This window comes from Sorex araneus, chromosome 11 (genome assembly GCF_027595985.1).
Source record: "Sorex araneus isolate mSorAra2 chromosome 11, mSorAra2.pri, whole genome shotgun sequence".
NCBI classification, from domain to species: Eukaryota; Metazoa; Chordata; class Mammalia; order Eulipotyphla; family Soricidae; genus Sorex; species Sorex araneus.
Genome location: NC_073312.1, coordinates 461,213 through 482,403, shown reverse-complemented (window position 1 = coordinate 482,403; position 21,191 = coordinate 461,213). Strand labels below are relative to the sequence as shown.

Here is a 21,191-nt window from a genome sequence, read left to right as displayed (position 1 = left end):
TACATACCAGAAATGCACACTACATATGCAAACATACATACATATACACACATAAATAAGGACACAAATAGACAAACATAGCAACACACATACACACATAGGTTCAAACATGTACACAGAACAGACACATCTACATATGCACAGACATATATAAATACACATACACACATATACATGAACACATGGACTCAGGCCCTCCATATGGATAGCCACATAGACACACACACAGACACACACATACATAGATGCACATTGACAGTATAGACACACAATAAACACAGATACACATATACATACATACATGCATACACATAAGGACATGTTATAGACACACAAAATATACACATATTCATATACAAAAGGACACACACAGACACAGACACATATAGACAATATAGATAGACACACAGATACACAATACACAGAAGGGCACATACAGATGCAGATATACATGCACACATGTACACATACACGGAAGGACCCACACAGGTACACATATATGGGTTGCCTCTTCTTTTCTGGACAAGGACATTGTTTACACAGAGCTTTAGGATTCTTCACTCTGTGAATCCTCAATTTCCCGATTTCCTGCCTCACTTCCTGGCCAACTTGGGGTCACTGAAGTTCCATAAGCTAAAGATTTCTGCTTGTCTTTAGCAACACTGCATTATTACGGGCTTGAGAGTAGCCTTGGGTAAAAACTCTTAATACAAATCTCTAGGAAGATTTTCTTCTTCTCAAGGTAGCTTTCCACCTAGTGCCTCTACAGAGAGTTGTTTGAAGGTGCTGGCTAGAGTGTGTAATTGCTGGTGCAGGAAAGTCAGCAGGACCTAGAGGCTGCTCATGTTTCCAGAAGTTGAATGCACAGCCCAGTTCTGTGCCAGTGTCTTTGTGGTAATGATGGCAATGTGAAACTGCATTCCCCACTTTCCCTTTGGGGTGAATTCTTGCCCTGATTAGCTTTGCCAGTGAGAGACATCCACTTACTCTCTCCACAGTGATGATGAGGCTGCAGCTTCTCCTACACCTTAGGTGGGAGCAAGGAAGCGCAGCAGGACAGACACACCATAGCCTGGCCTGAGCAGGCCCTCCCATGTGCTGGCTGCTGCCTCTCGTGCTCGGGGTGAGTGACATCGCGGGATGGATGCAGCCTGGGAAGTGGTTGTGAGGTGGCAGTAGCACCCTGACTTCCAAGTTTAAGCCCGTGTGGTGTGATATGCAACAGGTCTGGCTGACACATTGTCAGCTAACCCCTGACAGGCAAAGATGGTTTGCAAAGTTACTTTTGCCTTCATTTTCTGAATATTTTTGGAGGAACCAGGTTTGGTGGTTGTTTACTCCTTGCTGTGTGTGGATAACTCCTGGCAGAACTTGGGGAGCCTGTGTGGTGTCAGGGATTGAATCTGGATTGACTGTACAGGCAGGTGCCCTTCCTGCTGTGCTGTCTCCTGGACTCCCTGTCTCCCAGATGAAAACAACCTTTACTGAGCTCGATGGTTAGTATGGTAGAGAGAAGGACATAAGTGCTGATCTCTGCTGTGAAAAGGGGGCTATCGGAGGCCAGAACACTAGACAGAGACCAAGAAGCCCGGTGGACAAAGGGGCCTTTGTGTGGGGATGGGGAGCAGGAGGTGTCCCTGGTATTTGTGCTTATACGGTCTTCAAGGGAGAGGGTCTCCTTTCTTGGGCAATGGATGAGGGGCAGCAGAGGTGCTGTGCTCCTATCCAGGGAGCTCAAGATGTGGGTGGGGACAGGCAGTGCCAGTGGAAACAAGCCCTGGACCAACTTAGGAGGGAAAACTCAGGGGACTCAGCCAGTTCCTGGATGAGAGTGGACAGCCATATCAAGTCTTCCTCTTAGGGTGTTGCGGCGACCCCAGCCAAGAACTTGGCGGGGGCAGCCAACCTGGGGGTGACAAGAGACTGGGATGTTGCATGGCGAGGGCCTGGACAGGATCATGTGAGCATGGCTGGGAAGCTCAGCTGAGGACTGAGAAAGTGGTGAACAGATGAGGAGGCACTGGAGACCTTGGCTTCTGGCCACTGTGTTCTCAGAGCCTGCATGTGGGTACTGAACTGGAGCAGGACCCAGGCCAGGTCCTGCTTCCCCGGGGCTTCTCTGGATAGTGGTCTAGTACTGGGGCTGAGAACACAAGAATGTTGAATTGGAAGGGCCTGCAGTGTAACCTGAAGACTGGGAAGCCACTCAGGGACTGGTCTTCACAGGTCTGTTGCTAAGGGTAGGCAGCTCTCAGGGCCTAAGAGGACAGTATCTTGAAGGAGCCGTTGAACAGAAGCTTAGAAATGATGCCTCAAGCCCAGGTGTGAAGTGTCCCTCACTGAAGGGGAGTGCAGAGCTTACCAGAGTAGACAGAGGAGCCGGGCCTGAGGCCAGATCTGGCTGTGGCAGATTCTCAGAGATGCATAGGAGGAACCAAAGGATGCAGCACATCGCCAGGCAATGACGGTAGAGCAATGGAGCAAGGGGAAGGAGCTGCTCCTAGTGGGACCCTGCTAGGCTCTCCTGTCAAGAACAAAGTCGCCAAGATGGGTGCACAGGAGACAGATAGAGGACAGTGGGTTTAGGTTGTGTAAAAACACAAAAAAAGAAAAGAAAGGGGCGAGGAGCACCTCACCGCACCGCGCCGGGCACTGGGCACAGGGCAGTGGCTAACTCTCCCGCCACCCACGTTTGGTAGTCTCTAGCTGCTTCCCCCACCCCAGGGAGGTTGATGGTGATGACGAGGTGGGCGAAGGAAGGAACGGAAGCAAGATGGTTGGTCTCCATCGCAATTTATTCCATTCCCATCTCCATTCTCCTCTGATTCTCCTCCTGCTTCTTCCTCTCCCATCCTATTTCATTCTCCTTCTCCTCTGGGTCTCGATCTCGATCTAGCTTTTCCAGATCTGGCACTGGAGACTGGGCCTGGGACTGGCCCTGTGACTGGCCCTGGAACTCGACAGCACTCGCCCCCAGCCCCCTCTCACAGCCAGCTTAAATCCCCCAGCATTCGGCTGGGGGCTTAGGCATAGGTGTGGTTACAATCAATAGGGGGCAAAGTTCTATCCCTTAGGGGATGCTTTCACTAGGACAGAATCTCTTTCAGCAGGACATCCGCCCAAGAGGGGAATCCCCTGGGTGTGTTTCCCCTCTCTTTGTCCAACTAACATATAAGTATTCATATTATAAATCATTTTGTATGGACATAGCAAGCGATGCATTAAGCTTATAGAATTGCTCTCCTGGGGTCACCTGGATCTCAGACTACAGTGCCCAGGCCAGATTAGTCTTTCCTAGCCCTAGCAGGGTCCTAGTTTCGTCGTTGCTTTTGGATCATGACATGACATGTCCATGACCAAGATCTTAACATATAGTTAAGCATTAGGTGCGTTGGCCAGGCCCATCTCCTGCCAGGGTAGCACATAACTCACTGCTTGCCCCGGGTCCGTCCCGTCCCTCGTCGGGACCCTACTTTTGGGGGTGCTAGGAAGTAAGGGCAGCTGAGGCTTAAGTCGAGAAAGCAGATGCCCCGGAGTGAATAATACTTGAAGCCAATTAAATCCCATGTTACCCAATTAAAACAGCATGGTACTGGAACAAAGGCAGAGCTGCAGACCAATGGAACAGGGTGGAATATCCCCACACACAACCTCAAATGTATGATCATCTAATCTTTGATAAAGGAGCAAGAGATGTGAAGTGGAGCAAGGAAAGTCTCTTTAAAAAATGGTGCTGGCACAACTGGACAATCACATGCAAAAAAATGGGCTTAGAACTCGACCTGACACCATGCACAAAAGTCAGATCAAAATGGATTAAAGACCTCAACATCAGACCACAAACCATAAGATACATTGAAGACAATGTCGGCAAAACCCTCCAGGATATTGAAGATAAAGGTATCTTCAAAGATGACACGGAACTAAGCAATCTAGTAAAAACAGAGATCAACAAATGGGACTACATTAAACTAAAAAGCTTCTGCACCGCAAAAGATACAGTGACCAGAATACAAAGACAATCTACAGAATGGGAAAGGATATTTACACAATACCCATCAGATAAGGGGTTGATATCAAGGGTATATAAAGCACTGGTTGAACTCTACAAGAAGAAAACATCCAACCCCATCAAAAAATGGGGCGAAGAAATGAACAGAAACTTTACCAAGGAAGAGATACGAATGGCCAGAAAGCACATGAAAAAGTGCTCTACATCACTAGTCGTCAGAGAGATGCAGATCAAAACAACCATGAGATACCACCTCACACCACAGAGACTAGCACACATCCAAAAGAACAAAAGCAACCGCTGTTGGAGAGGATGTGGGGAGAAAGGGACCCTTCTACACTGCTGGTGGGAATGCCGGCTAGTTCAGCCCTTTTGGAAAACAGTATGGACGATTCTCAAAAAACTAGAGGTTGAGCTCCCATTTGACCCAGCAATACCACTGCTGGGAATATATCCCAGAAAAGCCAAAAAGTATAGTCGAAGTGACATATGCACTTATATGTTCACCGCGGCACTGTTTACAATAGCCAGAATCTGGAAAAAACCCGAGTGCCCTAGAACAGATGACTGGTTGAAGAAACTCTGGTACATCTATACAATGGAATACTATGCAGCTGTTAGAAAAAATGAGGTCATGACGTTTGCATATAAGTGGATCAACATGGAAAGTATCATGCTAAGTGAAATGAGTCAGAAAGAGAGAGACAGACATAGAAAGATTGCACTCATCTGTGGAATATAGAATAATAGACTATAAGACTAAAAAAAATCCCATGTTACCAAAGCATATTAATAAATGTCTTTCTTTGTCCATACAAAAAGGATATTGTTTTAAAAATGGGGCGAAGAAATGAACAGAAACTTTACCAAGGAAGAAATACGAATGGCCAAAAGGCACATGAAAAAGTGCTCTGCATCACTAATCATCAGAGAGATGCAGATCAAAACAACTTTGAGATACCACCTCACACCACAGAGACTAGCACACATCCAAAAGAACAAAAGCAACCGCTGTTGGAGAGGATGTGGGGAGAAAGGGACCCTTCTTCACTGCTGGTGGGAATGCCGACTGGTTCAGCCCTTCTGGAAAACAATTTGGACGACTCTCAAAAAATTAGATATTGAATTCCCATTTGACCCAGCAATACCACTGCTGGGAATATATCCCAGAGAGGCAAAAAAGTACAATCGAAACAACATCTGCACATGTATGTTCATCGCAGCACTGTTTACAATAGCCAGAATCTGGAAAAAACCCGAATGCCCCAGAACGGATGACTGGTTGAGGAAACTTTGGTACATCTATACAATGGAATACTATGCAGCTGTTAGAAAAAAGGAGGTCAAGAATTTTGTAGTCAAGTGGATGGGCATGAAAAGTTTCATGCTGAGTGAAATGAGTCAGAAAGAGAGAGACAGACATAGAAAGATTGCACTCATCTATGGTATATAGAATAACAGAGTGGGAGACTAACACCCAAGAACTGTAGAAATAAGTACCAGGAGGTTGACTCCATGGCTTCGAGGCTGGCCTCACGTACCGGGGAAAGGTCAACTCAGAGAAGCGATCACCAACTACATTGTAGTCGAATGCCATGTGGGGGAAGGGAGTTGCGGGCTGAATGAGGGCTAGAGACTGAGCACAGCGGCCACTCAACACCTTTATTGCAAACCACAACAGCTAATTAGAGAGAGAAAACAGAAGGGAATGCCTTGCCACAGTGGCAGGGTGGGGTGGGGGGGAGATGGGATTGGGGAGGGTGGGAGGGACACTGGGTTTACGGGTGGTGGAGAATGGGCACTGGTGAAGGGATGGGTTCCCAAACTTTGTATGAGGGAAGTATAAGCACAAAAGTGTATAAATCTGTAACTGTACCCTCACGGTGATTCTCTAATTAAAAATAAATAAATTTTAAAAAAAATGAAAAAAAAAAGACCAATAAAGTCTATTTCTAATGAAGAAAAAAAAAAGGATATTGTTTTAAAGTAAACTATTCAAAAGACAGAAGAGAGGAGAAAGACAATATTAACTTACAATACAAGTTCACTGTCCTAGCAAGGTCTGACTTTACCAGTTAACAGAGGTTGATTAGAGGAAGAGCAGATAAACTGGTAGAAGTGGTTACAGATAAACAAAGGAATGGGAGTGACTCGGGAGCACTTTGATGGGCGTGACTGATATACTTAAGCTCCTAGTGGCAAGGGGAGCAGGACATACCAATGTATTCTAGAATTGTTTAGAGATTATTGTCAGATAAACCCAAACTCTGTGGCAAGGGAGAAAGGACAAACCAATGATATCTAACAGGTTGCAGAGTGAAAGGAGAAATCAATGCATCCCTGTCTTCATATGAGTGTTGGGGGGCAGTGGTGACTGAGGAAATCACTCCAGGGCAGAGATCTGGGTCTTGCTTCCCTGGTGTGAGCAGGTCCACCCATGAGGATCTGACAGAGGTTGTGCTCACGTGGATCTGACAGAGGTTGTGCTCACGTGGATCTGACAGAGGTTGTGCTCTCTTCTCCACAGCTGAGCTCATGAGGCAGGAGCAGGGGCCTCCCAGCAGGGCCATGAACTCCAGCGAGACCCTGGTCATGGAGTTTGTGCTGCAGGGCTTCTCAGAGCACCCAGAGCTGCGCCTTCCACTTCTGGCCTGCTTCCTCTCTCTCTACACCGTGGCGCTGGTGGGCAATACTGTCATCATTACATTAATCAGCTGTAGTCCCAGCCTCCGCAGCCCCATGTACTTTTTTCTCTTCAATCTAGCCACCATGGACATTGTCTGCACCTCATCTGTGCTGCCCAAGGCTGTTATGGGTCTGGCCTTGGGAGAAAACACTATCTCCTTCTCAGGATGCATGGCCCAACTCTACTTTATCGTCCTGTCCGTGTCTTCTGAGCTCCTGTTACTCACAGTGATGGCTTACGATCGCTACGTGGCCATCTGCCACCCTCTGCATTATAGCACCATAATGAGCCCACGGCTGTGTGGGGCCCTGGCCACAGGTGTGTGGCTCATCTGCGCCATCAATTCTTCGGTGCACACTGGGTTGATGGTGCGACTGACCTTCTGTGGCCCCAACCTCATCACACACTTCTTCTGCGAGATCCCCCCTCTCCTGTTGCTCTCCTGCAGCCCCACCCTGGTGAACAGCATCATGACGGTCCTGGCTGATGTCTTATATGGGGTCATAAACTTCCTGCTTACCCTGATATCCTATGGGTTCATCATTGCCAGCATCCTGCGCATTCGCTCAGCTGAGGGCAAGAAGCGAGCTTTCTCCACCTGCTCATCCCACTTGTTGGTGGTCTCTGTGTACTACACATCTGTATTTTGCGCCTACATCACCCCTACCTCCAGCTATGGCCCTGAGAGAAACAAAGCATCCGGAGCACTGTATACAGCGCTGAGCCCCACCCTGAACCCCATCATCTACTCTCTGAGGAACACTGAGGTCAAGAATGCCCTGGGGAGACTCATCTCCCGTCTGAAGCGTTGATGGTGCCGCTCCAGCCCTCCCTTCAAGCCCGGGCTCTCCCCGCCTGTGTCCCCAAGATCAGCCCTGTCCAAGAGAACCCTCCTCTCACCCACCCAGAACAGGTGCCCTCTCTGGGAACCAGCATGGCCCACCCTGTGTGCCTGCTCACCTGGTCAGTTCCTGAACTGTAAACACAGTCTCAGGTCTGGGGGATGCTCTTCTTGTACCTTTAGAAATGTGTCCTCACCTCTGCACAGTCCTAGGCACCTGCTCTGAAACTGCCTCACAGCCTTTCTCCACCTAGCTCTGGCTCAGTCTCAACCTCCCCTAATTCAGTTCCCTGTCCACACTCCATCTCCCAAACTTGCCCACTGCCCTGTCTCCCCAACATGTGCCCACACCTCATCTCCCAGCACTTGCCCACACTTCGGTTTCCCCAGTTCTTGTGCCTATAGCCCCTTGCTCAGAACACTGTTGTGGATTTTGTGTCGACCAGACCACCTCCTGTGAACTTTTCTGTCATCTTCTGGTGCAAAGCAGCCCCTACTCTGCATCTTGTGGAGAGTCGCCATGTTGCACTGCCTACTGCTCCACCTTGTCCACACAGCAGCTATTTGCTGTGGTCTCTGGGGCCACTTGCCTGTACTTGCCTCCTGTGTGGTTTTCTTTCACTTTTTAGGGGTCATATCCAGCGATGCTCAGGGGTTACTCCTGAATCTGCACTCCGGAATTACTCCTGGCGGTGCTTAGGGGACCCTATGGGATGCCGGGGATTGAACCCGGGTTGGCGAGTGCCATGCAAACGCCCTACCTGCGGTGCTATTGCTTTGGTCCCTCATGTATGGTTTTCAAGGCAGCATGGGTCCCTGTCATTGCCAGATGTCCTCACAAGTCTGCTGGCCGCTGTGTGTGACAACCACGACCATGCAGAAACCCTTGTCCTCATGGGGAGAGCTTCACAGGCCTTGGCTGAGCGAGTCCTTGTGACTGGTTGGTGGGGTGAGGACAGCAATTTGGTGAGAGGGGTCTGTGTGGAATGTTTTGGGACCAAGCCTGTGATGGTGACTTCTCCCATGCTCCAGTCTACATTCCTGTGGCCACATATCAAGGATAACTCCAGCCCATTCCCATTAATATCCTGAGGCCTCGTGCCTCAAGACCCTCATTTGTAGAGGTGCAGGTTCTGTTCTCCCAAAGCTCCGGATACTGCCTACTCATTTAGGAACACACTTCAAGATATTATTAATGTTCATATTAATGTTCAATTAACCTCTGTTAATTGCAGCAATTAGTACAGTAGCCAAGATGTGAAAAAAAAAACCAACCCAAGTAACCACTATGGATGAATGGATCAAGAAACTGGTCTTGGGCTGGAACGATGGCACAGTAGGTAGGTGTTTGCCTTGCATGCGGCTGACCCAGGTTCGATTCCCAGCATCCCATATGGTCCCCTGAGCAGTTCAGGAGTTATTCCTGAGTTCAGAGCCAGGAGTAACTCCTGTACTTCGCTGAGTGTGACTCAAAAAGAAGAAAAAAAGAAAAAAGAAACTGTGGTCCATATACACAATGGGATACTATGCAGCTCCAAGAGGAAAAAAAATCTTGCAATCTGTTGTAAATTCACAAAGTAATCCTCGGGGGGTGCCGCTGCTAATGGACATGTGTGTGTGTTCAGTGGCCTTGAGCCGCCTCCCCACCTCCACAGGCTCCCCAACAGAGACACAGAGAGACAGGGAAACGGGGAAGCTGGGGACCACAGTCTGATGCTGATAATGGCCCGTTTAATGCAGAGCTGCTAGCATACTTACAGAACATCTGAAGGGGGTTGAGGGAAGGACAGGTGTGATTGGTCATCTACAAAGATAAATATTTCGCTGAGTAAATTCTCTTGGGGAGATCAACTCAAGAAGACACTTTGTCTCCCAGAGATATCTACATTGCTTTTTATCTTTCCTTTCAGTTGTATGAATTATCAATACTTGCAGTTATTTGGATAAACACAGTAAGAGACAAAGATCCCAACACTTAGTTCTCTGGGGTGAGAGCAAGCAAGGCTTTTAACACTCAGTTCTCTGGGCTTTTACTGTAAATCCCAGACTAAGTCCTCAGGCCAGTTCAGTTTGTCCTTCCCCGTGGGGGTCCTGTCTCTTAGGTTGTAACAGTTTGCATCAAGACCATGCGTTTATGCTTTCTAGAATGTCCCATTTCGATGCCAGGCAGTTTTGCCACTTGCCCCGGGTCCTTCCAGTTCCATGGTGGGACCTCCCTCTTGGGTGTCAGGAACTACAGAAACTGAAGCCTGAGTCAAGAAGTTATGACCAAGTAATCATGCCCAGGAGTAGATATATTTCAGTGTCAATCAACTCCCAAATATTAGGAGCATAGCATTAATGGTCTTTCTGTGTTTAACCAAAGAACATTGCTCTAGAGTAAAATATAAAAAGGCTATAGGGGAAATAGAAAAGCAGGTACAAGCATACAACACTTCAAATACAAGGCAATGCAAATACAAGTTCAGAATTACCAGAAAGTTTTGGCTTACAAGTAATCAAGACTGACTTGGGGAACTGTGACAATGAGAAGCAAAATACAAGGGAAAGGTCAAAGATAAACTTAACTAAGTTAGGGATGCTAGCAGGGGCTTGTTCAACTTCTCAGGGAGGAAGAAAGGGGGCAATTGACTGATGAAGCCTAAAGCACTTAGGGTTAATATCCAACACAAAGGAAAGGTTGAAGATAGACTTTAACCAAATTATTGATGTTAGCAAGGGCATGGTAAGCTTCTCTGGGAGGAGGAAAGGGGCAATTCACCGGTGAAGCCTAAAACACTGAGGGTTGATATCCAATAATCTGTAACAGCTAGATGGAACTAGAGGACTCCCCCAGCTGAGTGAGGGCAGTGAGAAGCAAAGGGAAAGATTCAGAATAGTCTCTCTCATTGCGGTGTTTAAGGGTACACAGCAAGGGAGCAACAAGGTCCAAAGAACCCTAATGGAGAACTGAAGCACATGCTGGGTTGGTGGGAGTGAGGTACTGAAAGGAGGGTTGATGGGGCATTTGGGGGAGGGAGCTGCAAACACTGGTTAAGGGTATAATTATGTGCACGATAAACTATTATTAACAGCATTGTAAAAAATTAAAAATTAAAAATTTAAAAATCCTTAAAAATATTGACAGTAGAAGTTCCCACATGTGTACCAGAATGTTAATAGCAGCAATACTTGCAAGAACTAACAAGTGAAATTTATCCAGTATAATTTAGGTAGAATGAATACATCATGTGGTCATTACAAAATTGATATAACAGTGAAAAACAGTGAGTCCTTTCTAGAAATTACAGCATGAATGAATATCTCCAGCATTTTGTCAAGTAAAAGGAAGACACAAAAGAATAGAAACTGCATAAATCTGTCTATTTTTCAGAGTCCCAAAATAGATCAAACAAGTCTAACCAGTGGCATTGGGATTTAGGGTACACTTGTTCCTAGGGGAGTGGGTGATGCTAAAAGCACCCAGGTGCTTTTCTGGTGTGTGTTATGCTCTTCAACTTGGTGAACTGTGGGATAACCCATCAAGCTTAGGGTCATTTTGTATTTGTATTTGGCAATATTGATGTTTAAAGAGAACAAAAGAAAGCCAGAGGGTAATACCAAAACACTATTTATGAAGAAAGTTTAACAATCACAAATGTGTACATACAAGTAAACCTAGAACAAGTTGTGCTAAAATTTGCCACAACCAGAAGCAGGCAAAAAAACTCTTCTGGTGGGAGCTTTCAAAACAGAACTGGAATTTAGTATCAGAAACCAGTAAGGATAAACAAGAATTGATTAGTGTAATCATTAAACCTCCTCGTAAGCAAAATAAGATGAGTTCATGTATGGATCAAGAAATCGACTATATACTTGGGCACACAGTAAATCTTGGGAAATTCTAAATGTAAATGTTTCAGAGGTGGTATTCTTTGACAGCAAATCAGTCCCAGGGCCAGGACGTGTTTCATCAGTCGCACTTGTCTTGCTCTGTGGCTAACTGGGCTGTCTTGGCACGGCCTGGTAGCAGCACGGCAGCAACACAGAAACAAGTTACATAGAACGAAAGATTGTGTGTCATCCACATATTCCTCTCAGATTTATGAAATTGTCACCTTTATAGGTAAAAACGATTAGATATTGGAAATCCATAAAAAGGAGTCAATAAAATTAGATATAGTTAAAAAAAATAGCTCCTTTGATCTCCACCAGTTATGTTTTTGTTTGTTTTGGGGCCATTCCTGGCAGTGCTCAGGGTTTACTCCTGGCTCGGTGCTTAGGAGTTGTGTTGTGTTCCGACCAAACCAGGTCAGGGGTTCAGGGTCAGCCTTCAGATGAGGCAAGCCCTCTGTCTGCCAGACTATTGCTGCAGTCCCTGACCCTTACCAACTAAACATTAATGTTAAATAAACAAAGAACAGAACTTTTGGAACTGCTACCCACAGAATGTCACTGTCCCTACTCTCAGAAGCCCAGAATTCCAGTGTTTCACAGAATGCTGGCATCAACATTTCAATGAGGACTTTATCAGGTTGTTGTAATTCTGTGTGATATAATTTGTCATTCACGTTCAGCAAAAGGTTACCCCCTGTTTACACAGGAGACGGGACTTCATAGGATTGTTTCTGTCATATATTAGCCGCAAACTATCCAGGATGAAGATACCTTAGTAGATAGTGACTTTTTTATAGTGACAGTTTTTAAAAAGAAAGAAAGATGGAAATGATATCAGAAAATTGAGATACAGCTCATTACAGAGACAATGAAGAAGAGTGAAAGTCTTTCCATTTACAAATCCTCCCAGTAAGATAAATATGTCATAACCATTACGACTTACACATGATTTTGTTCGTAATAGTTTCCCAGGATCCTGCATGAAAATGTCTCACAGTTTTAGTGACTTCAGGGTTGAGTCAAATAGTCATCTGGTGTCAGCATACTCTGACGGCTACTTTAACGATACAGAAACACACCCCATAGAAGTGTGTGCATGTGATGCTCAAGAGCCAGCAGTGTCTGACCCTTTCCGTATCTCGTCCTCTTGCTCCAAGATCCAACAAGAGGGAAGCCAACACTCCTGGAAGTTGGAGGACAGTTCTACAGGCATTTCTGAAGCTGTAGGGTATAGGAGAACAGTTTTTCCAGAGTATGGGATTAAATTACAACCTCAGGAGTATACTCTCTGCCCATAATTCCACAATCACCCTAACAGGCATCAGGTGAAAAGATCGGTGGGAAGGGTCAGAAAGATAGTAAAGGGCCTAAAGCACCTGCCTTGCATGTGGCTGGCCTAGGTTCAATCCCCAGAACCAGATAGTACCCTGTGCATTGCTGGGTGCCGTCTCATAGTTCCCCATCTGGGGTGCCCCAGATAATCCTGAAACCTCAGGCCCTGAGAAATACTATATTCTTGGGTCCTCACATCAAATGCCATCCCAGTTAGCTAAGGATTTCTAAAAGGGGCCTTTGGGCCTCCTGACCACCATTTGGGAGACCCCACACCCCCGGCACAGAAAAAGGATACCAGTAGAATTATTGTGTGAGATCACATCTCTCCAGGAAACAGAGACTGACAGCTAGAGTCAGGCACAGTCATACACAGAATCATGCGGAGTTAGGCACAGAGTCAGACACAGAAAGTTAGACACAGTCACAGAGTCAGAGTACAGGGTTAAGCACAATCAGATACAGAATGAGACAGTCAGACACAGCCAGACACAGACTCAGACATGTAGAGCGAAACACAGTCAGACACAGTCAGGCATCGTCAGTCAGGCACAGGGTCAGAAATACAGAATAAACAAACTGAGTCAGGCACAGAATCAGGCACAGCGTCAGACACAGACAAAGTCAGTCACAGAGTCAGGGACAGACATACAGAGTGAGACACAGACAATTGGGCAAACAGAAGCCATCAATGTTTTGCACATGCACAAACAAGCAACCATGTGGTCACTCAGCTCAACTTGCAGAGTGCTCGTGCTGAGTAAAAGATCAACTCTTCTCCAAGCTTAAAAACATGTGGCTTATCTACTTTGCCCTGAAGCCTGTCCGTATGCAAACAAAACAAAACAAACCCAAGAAAAGCAGCCTGAGGGAACTAGACCCTGACTCTCCTGGGCACCCATTGTGTCCATGAGGAAGGTTCCTCTAAGGAAAAGAAAGGCAGCACAGGTAGAGATGAAAGTGCTGAGAACTAATCTGGTCAGACCTGGGACATCAGACCAAGCGGGGGGAGGCAAGAAGCCTTCATGAGGCTTTTTTGTAGAAACTACACATTTGAGGAAAGGCGAGTGACTTTGGAGATAGTCAACTGAATGGTATCTTTCCATTCAACTGAAACATCCAGAATGGGTGATCAAGTTGACATGTGCAAGGGAAAATAGTGATAAACTGCTTTTATTTAGGAATGATGCCACGCAAGCATTATCCTCAATGGGGAAAAACCAAGATCTTTCCCTGTAGGATCAGGCACAAGACAAGGTTGCCCAGTCTCACCACTCCTATTCAATATAGTAATGAAAGTATTTGCCATAGCAGCTAGGTAAGAAAAAGTTATGAAGGGCATCCAGATAGGAAAGAAAGATGTCAAGGTTTCACTATTTGCAGATAATATGATACTATACTTAGAAACATGTTCAAGGCCACTCTCCATACATTCGAACGAGCCTCACACATGAAGGAATCGGCAGAAGAACCCAGGTATGCGGGACCTGGGGCCAAGATCTCCAAGGCTGCTCGGATTGGTACTGGGCCTCTTCCACCCAGATCCCCCATTTTCTAGTAGTTAGGCAGTCACACCCAGAAACTGCCCTGGCGCTGTGTAATCCCATCTCGGCCAACATCCAGTGACTATAAAACCAAGCTCCCAGATACTATTGGCCACTCGACATATAATAGCTTAGTTCTCCCTCTTGGAGAACCAGGCAAGCTACCAAGAGTTTACTGCCCACTTGGGCGAGAGCTTGGGAAACTCCCCATGGCGTATTCATATGCCAAATATAGTAACAATGATGGGTCACATTGCCCTGAGCGTGAAGAGCCTCTAATGTGGCACCATTGGGAAGAATAAGTAAAGAGAGGTTGCTAAAAATCTCAGGGCTAGGATGAATGGAGACGTTACTAAGCCCGCTCAAACAAATTGATGATCAATGGGATGCCAGTGATACAGCAATACAGTGATACTTAGGAAATCCTAAATAAAGAAGTTGTGAGAGTGGGCATCCTTGTCTTGTGCCTGATCTTAGAGGAAAGGCCCTTAGTTTTTCCCCATTGAGGATAATGCTTGCCATAGGCTTGTGGTAGATGGCTTCGACTATCTTGAGGAAAGTTCCTCCAAAACTCATTTTGGTGAGGGTTTTCATCATGAACGGATATTGTATCTTGTCAAATGCTTTCTCTGCATCAATTGATATGATCATATGGCTTTTATCTTTACTTTTGTTGATATGATGGATTATGTTGATTGATTTCCGAATGTTAAACCATCCTTGCATCCCCGGGATGAATCCCACTTGGTCATGGTGTATGATCTTTTTGATGAGTTGTTGGATCCTATTTGCTAATATTTTGTTGAGGATCTTCACATCGGTGTTCATCAGGGATATTGGTCTGTAATTTTCTTTGTTAGTGGTGTCTTTGTTTGCTTTTGGTATTAGGGAGATGTATGCTTCATAGAAACTGCTTGGGAGAGTTCCTATTTTTTCAATTTCCTGGAAAAGTTTGAGGAAAACTGGCAACAGGTCTTCTTTGAATGTTTGGAAGAATTCACCAGTGAAACCATCTGGGCCTGGGCTTTTGTTTTTGGGGAGATTTCTGATTACAGTTTCAATTTCCTTAACATTGATGGGTCTATTCAGGTATTCCAAGTCTTCTTTGTTCAGTCTTGGGAGATTGTAGGAATCAAGGAATTTATCCATTTCTTTAAGGTTCTCCTGTTTTGTGGTGTATAGACCTTCAAAATAGTTTCTAGTGATCTTTTGAATCTCCCTGGTTTGTTATGATGTCCCCCTTTTCATTTCTGATTTGATTTATTAGGGTTCTCTCTCTTTCTTTCTTTTTGAGTCTTGCTACCGGTTTATCATCTTATTTATTTTCTCGAAGAACCAGCTCTTTGTTTCTTTGATCTTTTGGATTGTTTTTTTGGTTTCGATATCATTAATTTCTGCTCTAATTTTTATTATTTCTTTCCTTTGGTCTAGTTTGGGTTCCTTTTTCTGGTCCTTTTCTAAGGTCTTGAGTCGTGAAGTGAAGCTATCTATGTGGGCCCTTTCTTCCTTCCCGAGGAATTCTTGAAGAGCTATAAATTTCCCCCTTAACACGGCTTTAGCTGCGTCCCATAGGTTTTGGTAGCTCGTGTCTTCATTTTCATTTGTTTCTAAGTATCTTTTGATTTCTTCCTTGATTTTCTTCCTGAACCACTCATTGTTCAACATTCAGTTGTTTAATTCCCAAGTGTTTGATTTGGTTCTCCGTGTCCGTGAGTGGTTAGCTTCTATCTTCAGTGCATCGTGGTCTGAAAAGATGGTTGATACACTTTCTATTTTTCCGATTCTATTGAGGTATGCTCTGGGGCCCAGTGCATGGTCTATTTTAGATAATGTTCCGTGTGCACTGGAAAAGAATGTGTATTCTTTCTTTTGGGGGTATAAAGCCCTGCATGGTCTATTAGGCCTCTCTCTTCAATTTCTTCTTTCAGAGTCAGTGTTTCCTTGTTGAGTTTTGTTCTTTTCGATCTATCTAGAGGTGATAAGGCAGCATTGAAGTCTCCGACTACAATTGTGCTGTTATTGATGTCCTCTTTGAAGTCTGTTAGGAGTTGTTTTAAATATTTAGCCGGTCGTTCATTAGGAACGTATACGTTTAAGAGTGTGATTTCTTCCTGTTGTACATGTCCCTTGATAAATAGAAAATGACCTTCACTGTCCCTTTTAATCTTTTTCAACCTGAAATCTATGTTGTCAGACACCAGGATGGCCACTCCAGCTTTTTTAAAGGAGTTGTTTTCTTGCAGGATTGTTTTCCATCCTTTGACTTTGAGTCTGTGTTTACTCTGTTTGTTCAGGTGTGTTTCTTGCAGGCAGCAGAATGTTGAGTTTAATTTCCGGATCCATTTTGCCACTCGGTGTCTCTTGATAGGTGCATTTAGGCCGTTGACATTGAGAGAGAGATTATTGTGATGGGGTTTTGTGTCATCTTTCTGTGGGGTTTGTTGTTCTTATGGGGCTCCTCCTTGTCTTACAGTAGCCCCTTTAGACCTTCTTTCAAGTTTGGTTTTGAGTCTATGAAGTTCCTGAGCTGTTGTTTAACTGAGAAATAGTGTATGGTTCCTTCGAGTTTGAGTGAGAGTTTAGCCGGATAAAGTATTCTTGGTGAGGCATTCATTTTGTTGAGTTTTTTCACTATGTCCGACCATTGTCTTCGGGCTCGGAGGGTTTCCTCTGACGGGTCTGCTGTAAATCTGAGGGGTGTTCCTTTGTATGTGATTTCCTTCTTTGACCTTGCTGCTTGCAGAATTGTGTCTCTATCCATAGCATCCATCATTCTGACTATGATATTCCTTGGAGTCTTTTTATTTGGGTCTCTTTTTGCTGGTACTCTTTGGACTCCTTGGATCTGGATGCCTGTCTTCTCCAGCTCTGGGAATTTCTTAGCAATGATGTCTTTGACTGTGTTTTTTTCATTGGGGCTACTTCCCAGTGCTTCTGGTACTCCAGTGATTGTTATGTTGTTCCTCTTGAAGTCATCCCCCAGGGCTCTGATTCACTCTATAGCCATTTTGAGTTCTTTTGCCATTATCTGTTGTTGTCTATAAGCTTTCTGCAGCTCATCTTCAAGGTTGCTGATCCTGTCTTCGGCTGTAGTCATTCTACTGTTGAGGGCATCCACTGAGATTTTTAATTCATCTACCAATTCCTTTATTTGTGTGACTTCCGTTCGTAGGTTTGAAATTTCTGCTCTCATTTCTTCCTGCATTTTCTTGGTAGACCGTTCCAGTGCTTCATTCATCCTCCCTTAACTTATTGGATGTCTGTTCCATGGTTGCTTGGAGTACGTCGACTCTCCTCCAGATTTCCTCTCTGAATTGTTTGTCTGAGAGGTCATAGATGTGAGTAGCCCCTGTTGATATTTCTGGAATCTTTTCTTCTCCCTCTCTTTGTGGAGGGGATTTTCGCTGCTTCTTCATATTGTTACGGAAGTGTAGAGTTCGAAATTTGTAGTTATTTATTCCTGTTCTCGCTTGTTGTGGGAAGGAGGGGCGCTGGTTGTGCTAAACTTCCCTTATTCACTGACACCTTTAATAGTGTTAAACTAAGATAATAGATATTTTGCATAAGTGGTTGAGATGGCAAAAGTGATTTTCAAAGAAATAGACAATACCTATTGTGCTGAGGTAAAAAATAATAACTGCAGCAGATCCGACGGGAGGCCATGCCCACTTTGAGACCACGCCCACTGAGGTACAGGCCACACCCCCAGAATCTTTCTGTTAGAGAGCCAGGTGGGAAGACGCGGGGTGGGGCAGCTGCAGGACCTCAGGGACCCAAGGCGGCGGTGGGAAGCAGGGGACCTTAATTCTATTTCTTGATAGCACTGTAGCACTGTCGTCCCATTGTTCATCGATTTGCTAGAGTGGGCACCAGTCATAGTAAGAGATACATTAAGCTTATAGATTGGCTATCCTGGGGACATCTCGCTATAGATCTCAGAGTACAGTGCTCAGGCCAAATGAGCCCTTCCTAACCCTAATCAGGGTCCTTGTTCAGTTGTTACCGTTTGGATCATGACAGAATTTGTCAATGACCATGCTCTTAACTTATAGTTAAGTATTATGGCACTTGGCCTGTCCCATTTCAATGCCAGGGTAGCTCACAGCTTGCCCTGGGTTCATCCAGTCCCTCGTTGGGACCCTGCTTTTGTGGTGCTAAGAATTAAGGGCAACTGAGGCATCAGTCTAGTAAATAGATGTCCAGGAGTAAATATTATTCGGAGGCAATTAACTCCCAAGTTACAAAAGCATAGCATTGTCTCCCTGTGTCTATACAAAAAGGACATTGCTCTGAAGTAAACTATGCAAAAGGCCATAAGGGAAAGAGAAAAGCAATATTTCACTTACAAATCCAAATCCAGAGTCCTTAGAAGGATCTGACCTTACAAGTCAACGGAGTCTGACTTGGGGATAAAGGTGATTGACTGGTTGGGGAAGCAGAGTACAGAAAAGAGATTACAGATAAACACAGAGGAATGGGAGTGCCTCAGGAGCATTGTGATGGGTGTAACCCAATGAACCTAAGCTCCTTGCTACTAGGGAAGGCAAACCAATGTTAAATCTAAAATGTTTAGAGCTATATTCCAACATAAGGATACCCATAAGAGTTTTCAAGGAAACAGGTCAAACATAGGGCCCTTGGTAGCTGTTGTCAGAGAGAAGCCAGGCCAGTGTGTCTTGTGGCTGAGCTGGGCACCCAGTCCTGAGCCACTGGGCCTGTAGAGCCAGGCCGTAGAGTGGAGCGCACCCAGCCTGAGGGTTGTTTTTGACTCTGCTGACCACTCAGCGCAAGAGTAAGAAACTAAGATGGTTGGGAATCAATTAGCCAGAGGCGCCCAGAACATCTGAGCGATAGTTCCATCACCAGAGAGGGCATGCACCCAGAGGAGAAAGGGTTCACGGTGGATGGTGATGACTCAGACTGCAAGACTGGTGCCTATGCTGCTGGGGAAGGTGTGTGTGTGTATGTGTGAGTGTGTGTGTGTGTGTGTGTGTGTGTGTGTGTGTGTGATGTGGCAGGGGCGCCCAAGGGGCAGATGACTGACCTCTTTGCTGAGAGCTGGGACTTGGAGTTCCCAAGGGTTCAAGCCCTGGGTGTGCCTTGCTCTGCGCGAAAACATGATCTATGACCCCAGCTGGCACTACCCACCTCCGCTGATCTCCCATTATTCCAAGATGGTCTTTGAAGCAGGCCAGTTTGTTGAGGCAGAGGACTGAGCTGCATCTTCTGCCCTCTGGGCTGGACTCTCCTGCTCCAAGTCTCTGTTCTGTTCTCTGAGGTGAGGTGCTGTGTATGAGGAAACATCCCCAGCGATCCCTCTCCAGCTAAATATAAACTTAGCTGGAGAGTCAGAAAGACTGTAAAAGGGTTAAGCACTCGCCTTGCATGTGGCTGACTCCAGTCCAGTCCGCAGCATCACATAAGATTCTCAGAGCAATGTTGAGTGACCCCTGAGTACAGAGTCAGGAGCAAGCTCTTAGCAAGGCTGGGTGTGGCCCCTGTAAAACAAGAACAAAACTAGAAAAGCCTCCAATATATTACAAATCTAAGTAGAACCATACAGCTACACAGGTTGGAGGAAAAAAAAGGGAAAACACTATGATTTTGGGTTTGGGAGCGTGTTTTTAGGCACAACTAAAAAACAATCCATAAATGAAGACTTTGATAAATTGGACTACTAACATTAAAAACCTTTAACTCTAGAAGAGATACTAATCCTTAATGTAGACAACTTAATTCACAACAGTTTCAATACTGATGTTTTAGGAATACAGTGTCATTGCACCACACCCACAACCAGAGGGCCAGCACTTCTACCTGACCTAGATTCTTTCCTGTGTGTTAGGATCTTGTTTTTGTTTTTCTTCTTATTGTTTTTTGGGTCACAACCTAGGTGCTCAGGGTTTACTCCTGGGTCTGTGCTCAGGGGTCACTAGAGATGTTGTAGGGGAAGGGAGTTGTGTTTGGAATTGAACTGTCCTTGGCCTTTTATTGGGAAAGGATCTTACCCCTATACTGTCCCATGATTTCCTTTTCTAACTGAGATTTCTGATAATCATAAATAATTGTCTGACTTCACCTACCACCATCACCCACACCCCCCCAGGCCTTTCCTCGGATTTCTCTCCAAAGAGAGTTCCTGCAGTACCTGTCCCGGCTGGGGTCACAGATCGTGGTGCCAACAGGGCCGTGTCATAAGGAGATTGCTGGAGGTCAAGGTCCCCCCCAAAGTTAATCTTTAAAACAAATCCTTTGAGTTGAAAAAAAGCCCCTGGAATGAATGGCAATATTCCAAGATATACACCTGGCTTGTAGCCCAAAGAGCTTTTCAGTCCTCTCCTTGGAAGTAAGTCTTCTGAGTTTTGATGTTGGTAACCACCCTATAGAGGATTTCCCTTGTGCCATTAAGAGCAGGACAAAGGAAGTTGTGCATAGTTCCCTTTTAAATGCATACACACGCTTGCTACACTGAATTAAAGTATTGTGAAAGAAATCTGCCAGTGGTATAAAACTGAATCCAGAAATGATGAAAACTAATGGAGAATATTTTGCCTTCTTGCTTGCACTCATTCCAGGGTGCTCCGAGGAGGACACACTGTTGTTGTGTCCACTCCTGTCATTAGGATCATGTTTTTCTTTTTTTTCTTTTAGTTTTTTGGGTCACAACCGAGGTGCTCAGGGTTTACTCCTGGGTCTGTGCTCAGGGATCACTGGAGATGTTGTAGGGGAAGGGAGTTGTGTTTGGAATTGAACTGTCCTTGGCCTTTTATCGGGAAAGGATCTTACCCCTATACTGTCCCATGATTTCCTTTTCTAACTGAGATTTCTGATAATCATAAATAATCGTCTGACTTCACCTACCACCATCACCCACACCCACCCAGGCCTTTCCTCGGATTT

General features: G+C 45.3%; 1 protein-coding gene across 1 annotated transcript; it reads left to right on the top strand.

The window, feature by feature from the left end:
- The first annotated feature begins 6,138 nt into the window (after positions 1 to 6,138).
- LOC129399410 (olfactory receptor 13A1-like) lies at positions 6,139 to 7,510 on the top strand. Its single transcript, XM_055119360.1, has 2 exons — positions 6,139 to 6,466; positions 6,519 to 7,510. Exon 2 carries the CDS (start codon positions 6,548 to 6,550, stop codon positions 7,508 to 7,510), a length of 963 nt encoding a protein of 320 aa, XP_054975335.1. The 5' UTR covers positions 6,139 to 6,466; positions 6,519 to 6,547.
- Positions 7,511 to 21,191: the final 13,681 nt, after the last annotated feature.

What these genes read in the sequence shown, in the direction of transcription:
- LOC129399410 (XM_055119360.1), top strand. Translation starts at nt 6,548, where the DNA reads ATGAGGCAGGAGCAGGGGCCTCCCAGCAGGGCCATGAACTCCAGCGAG.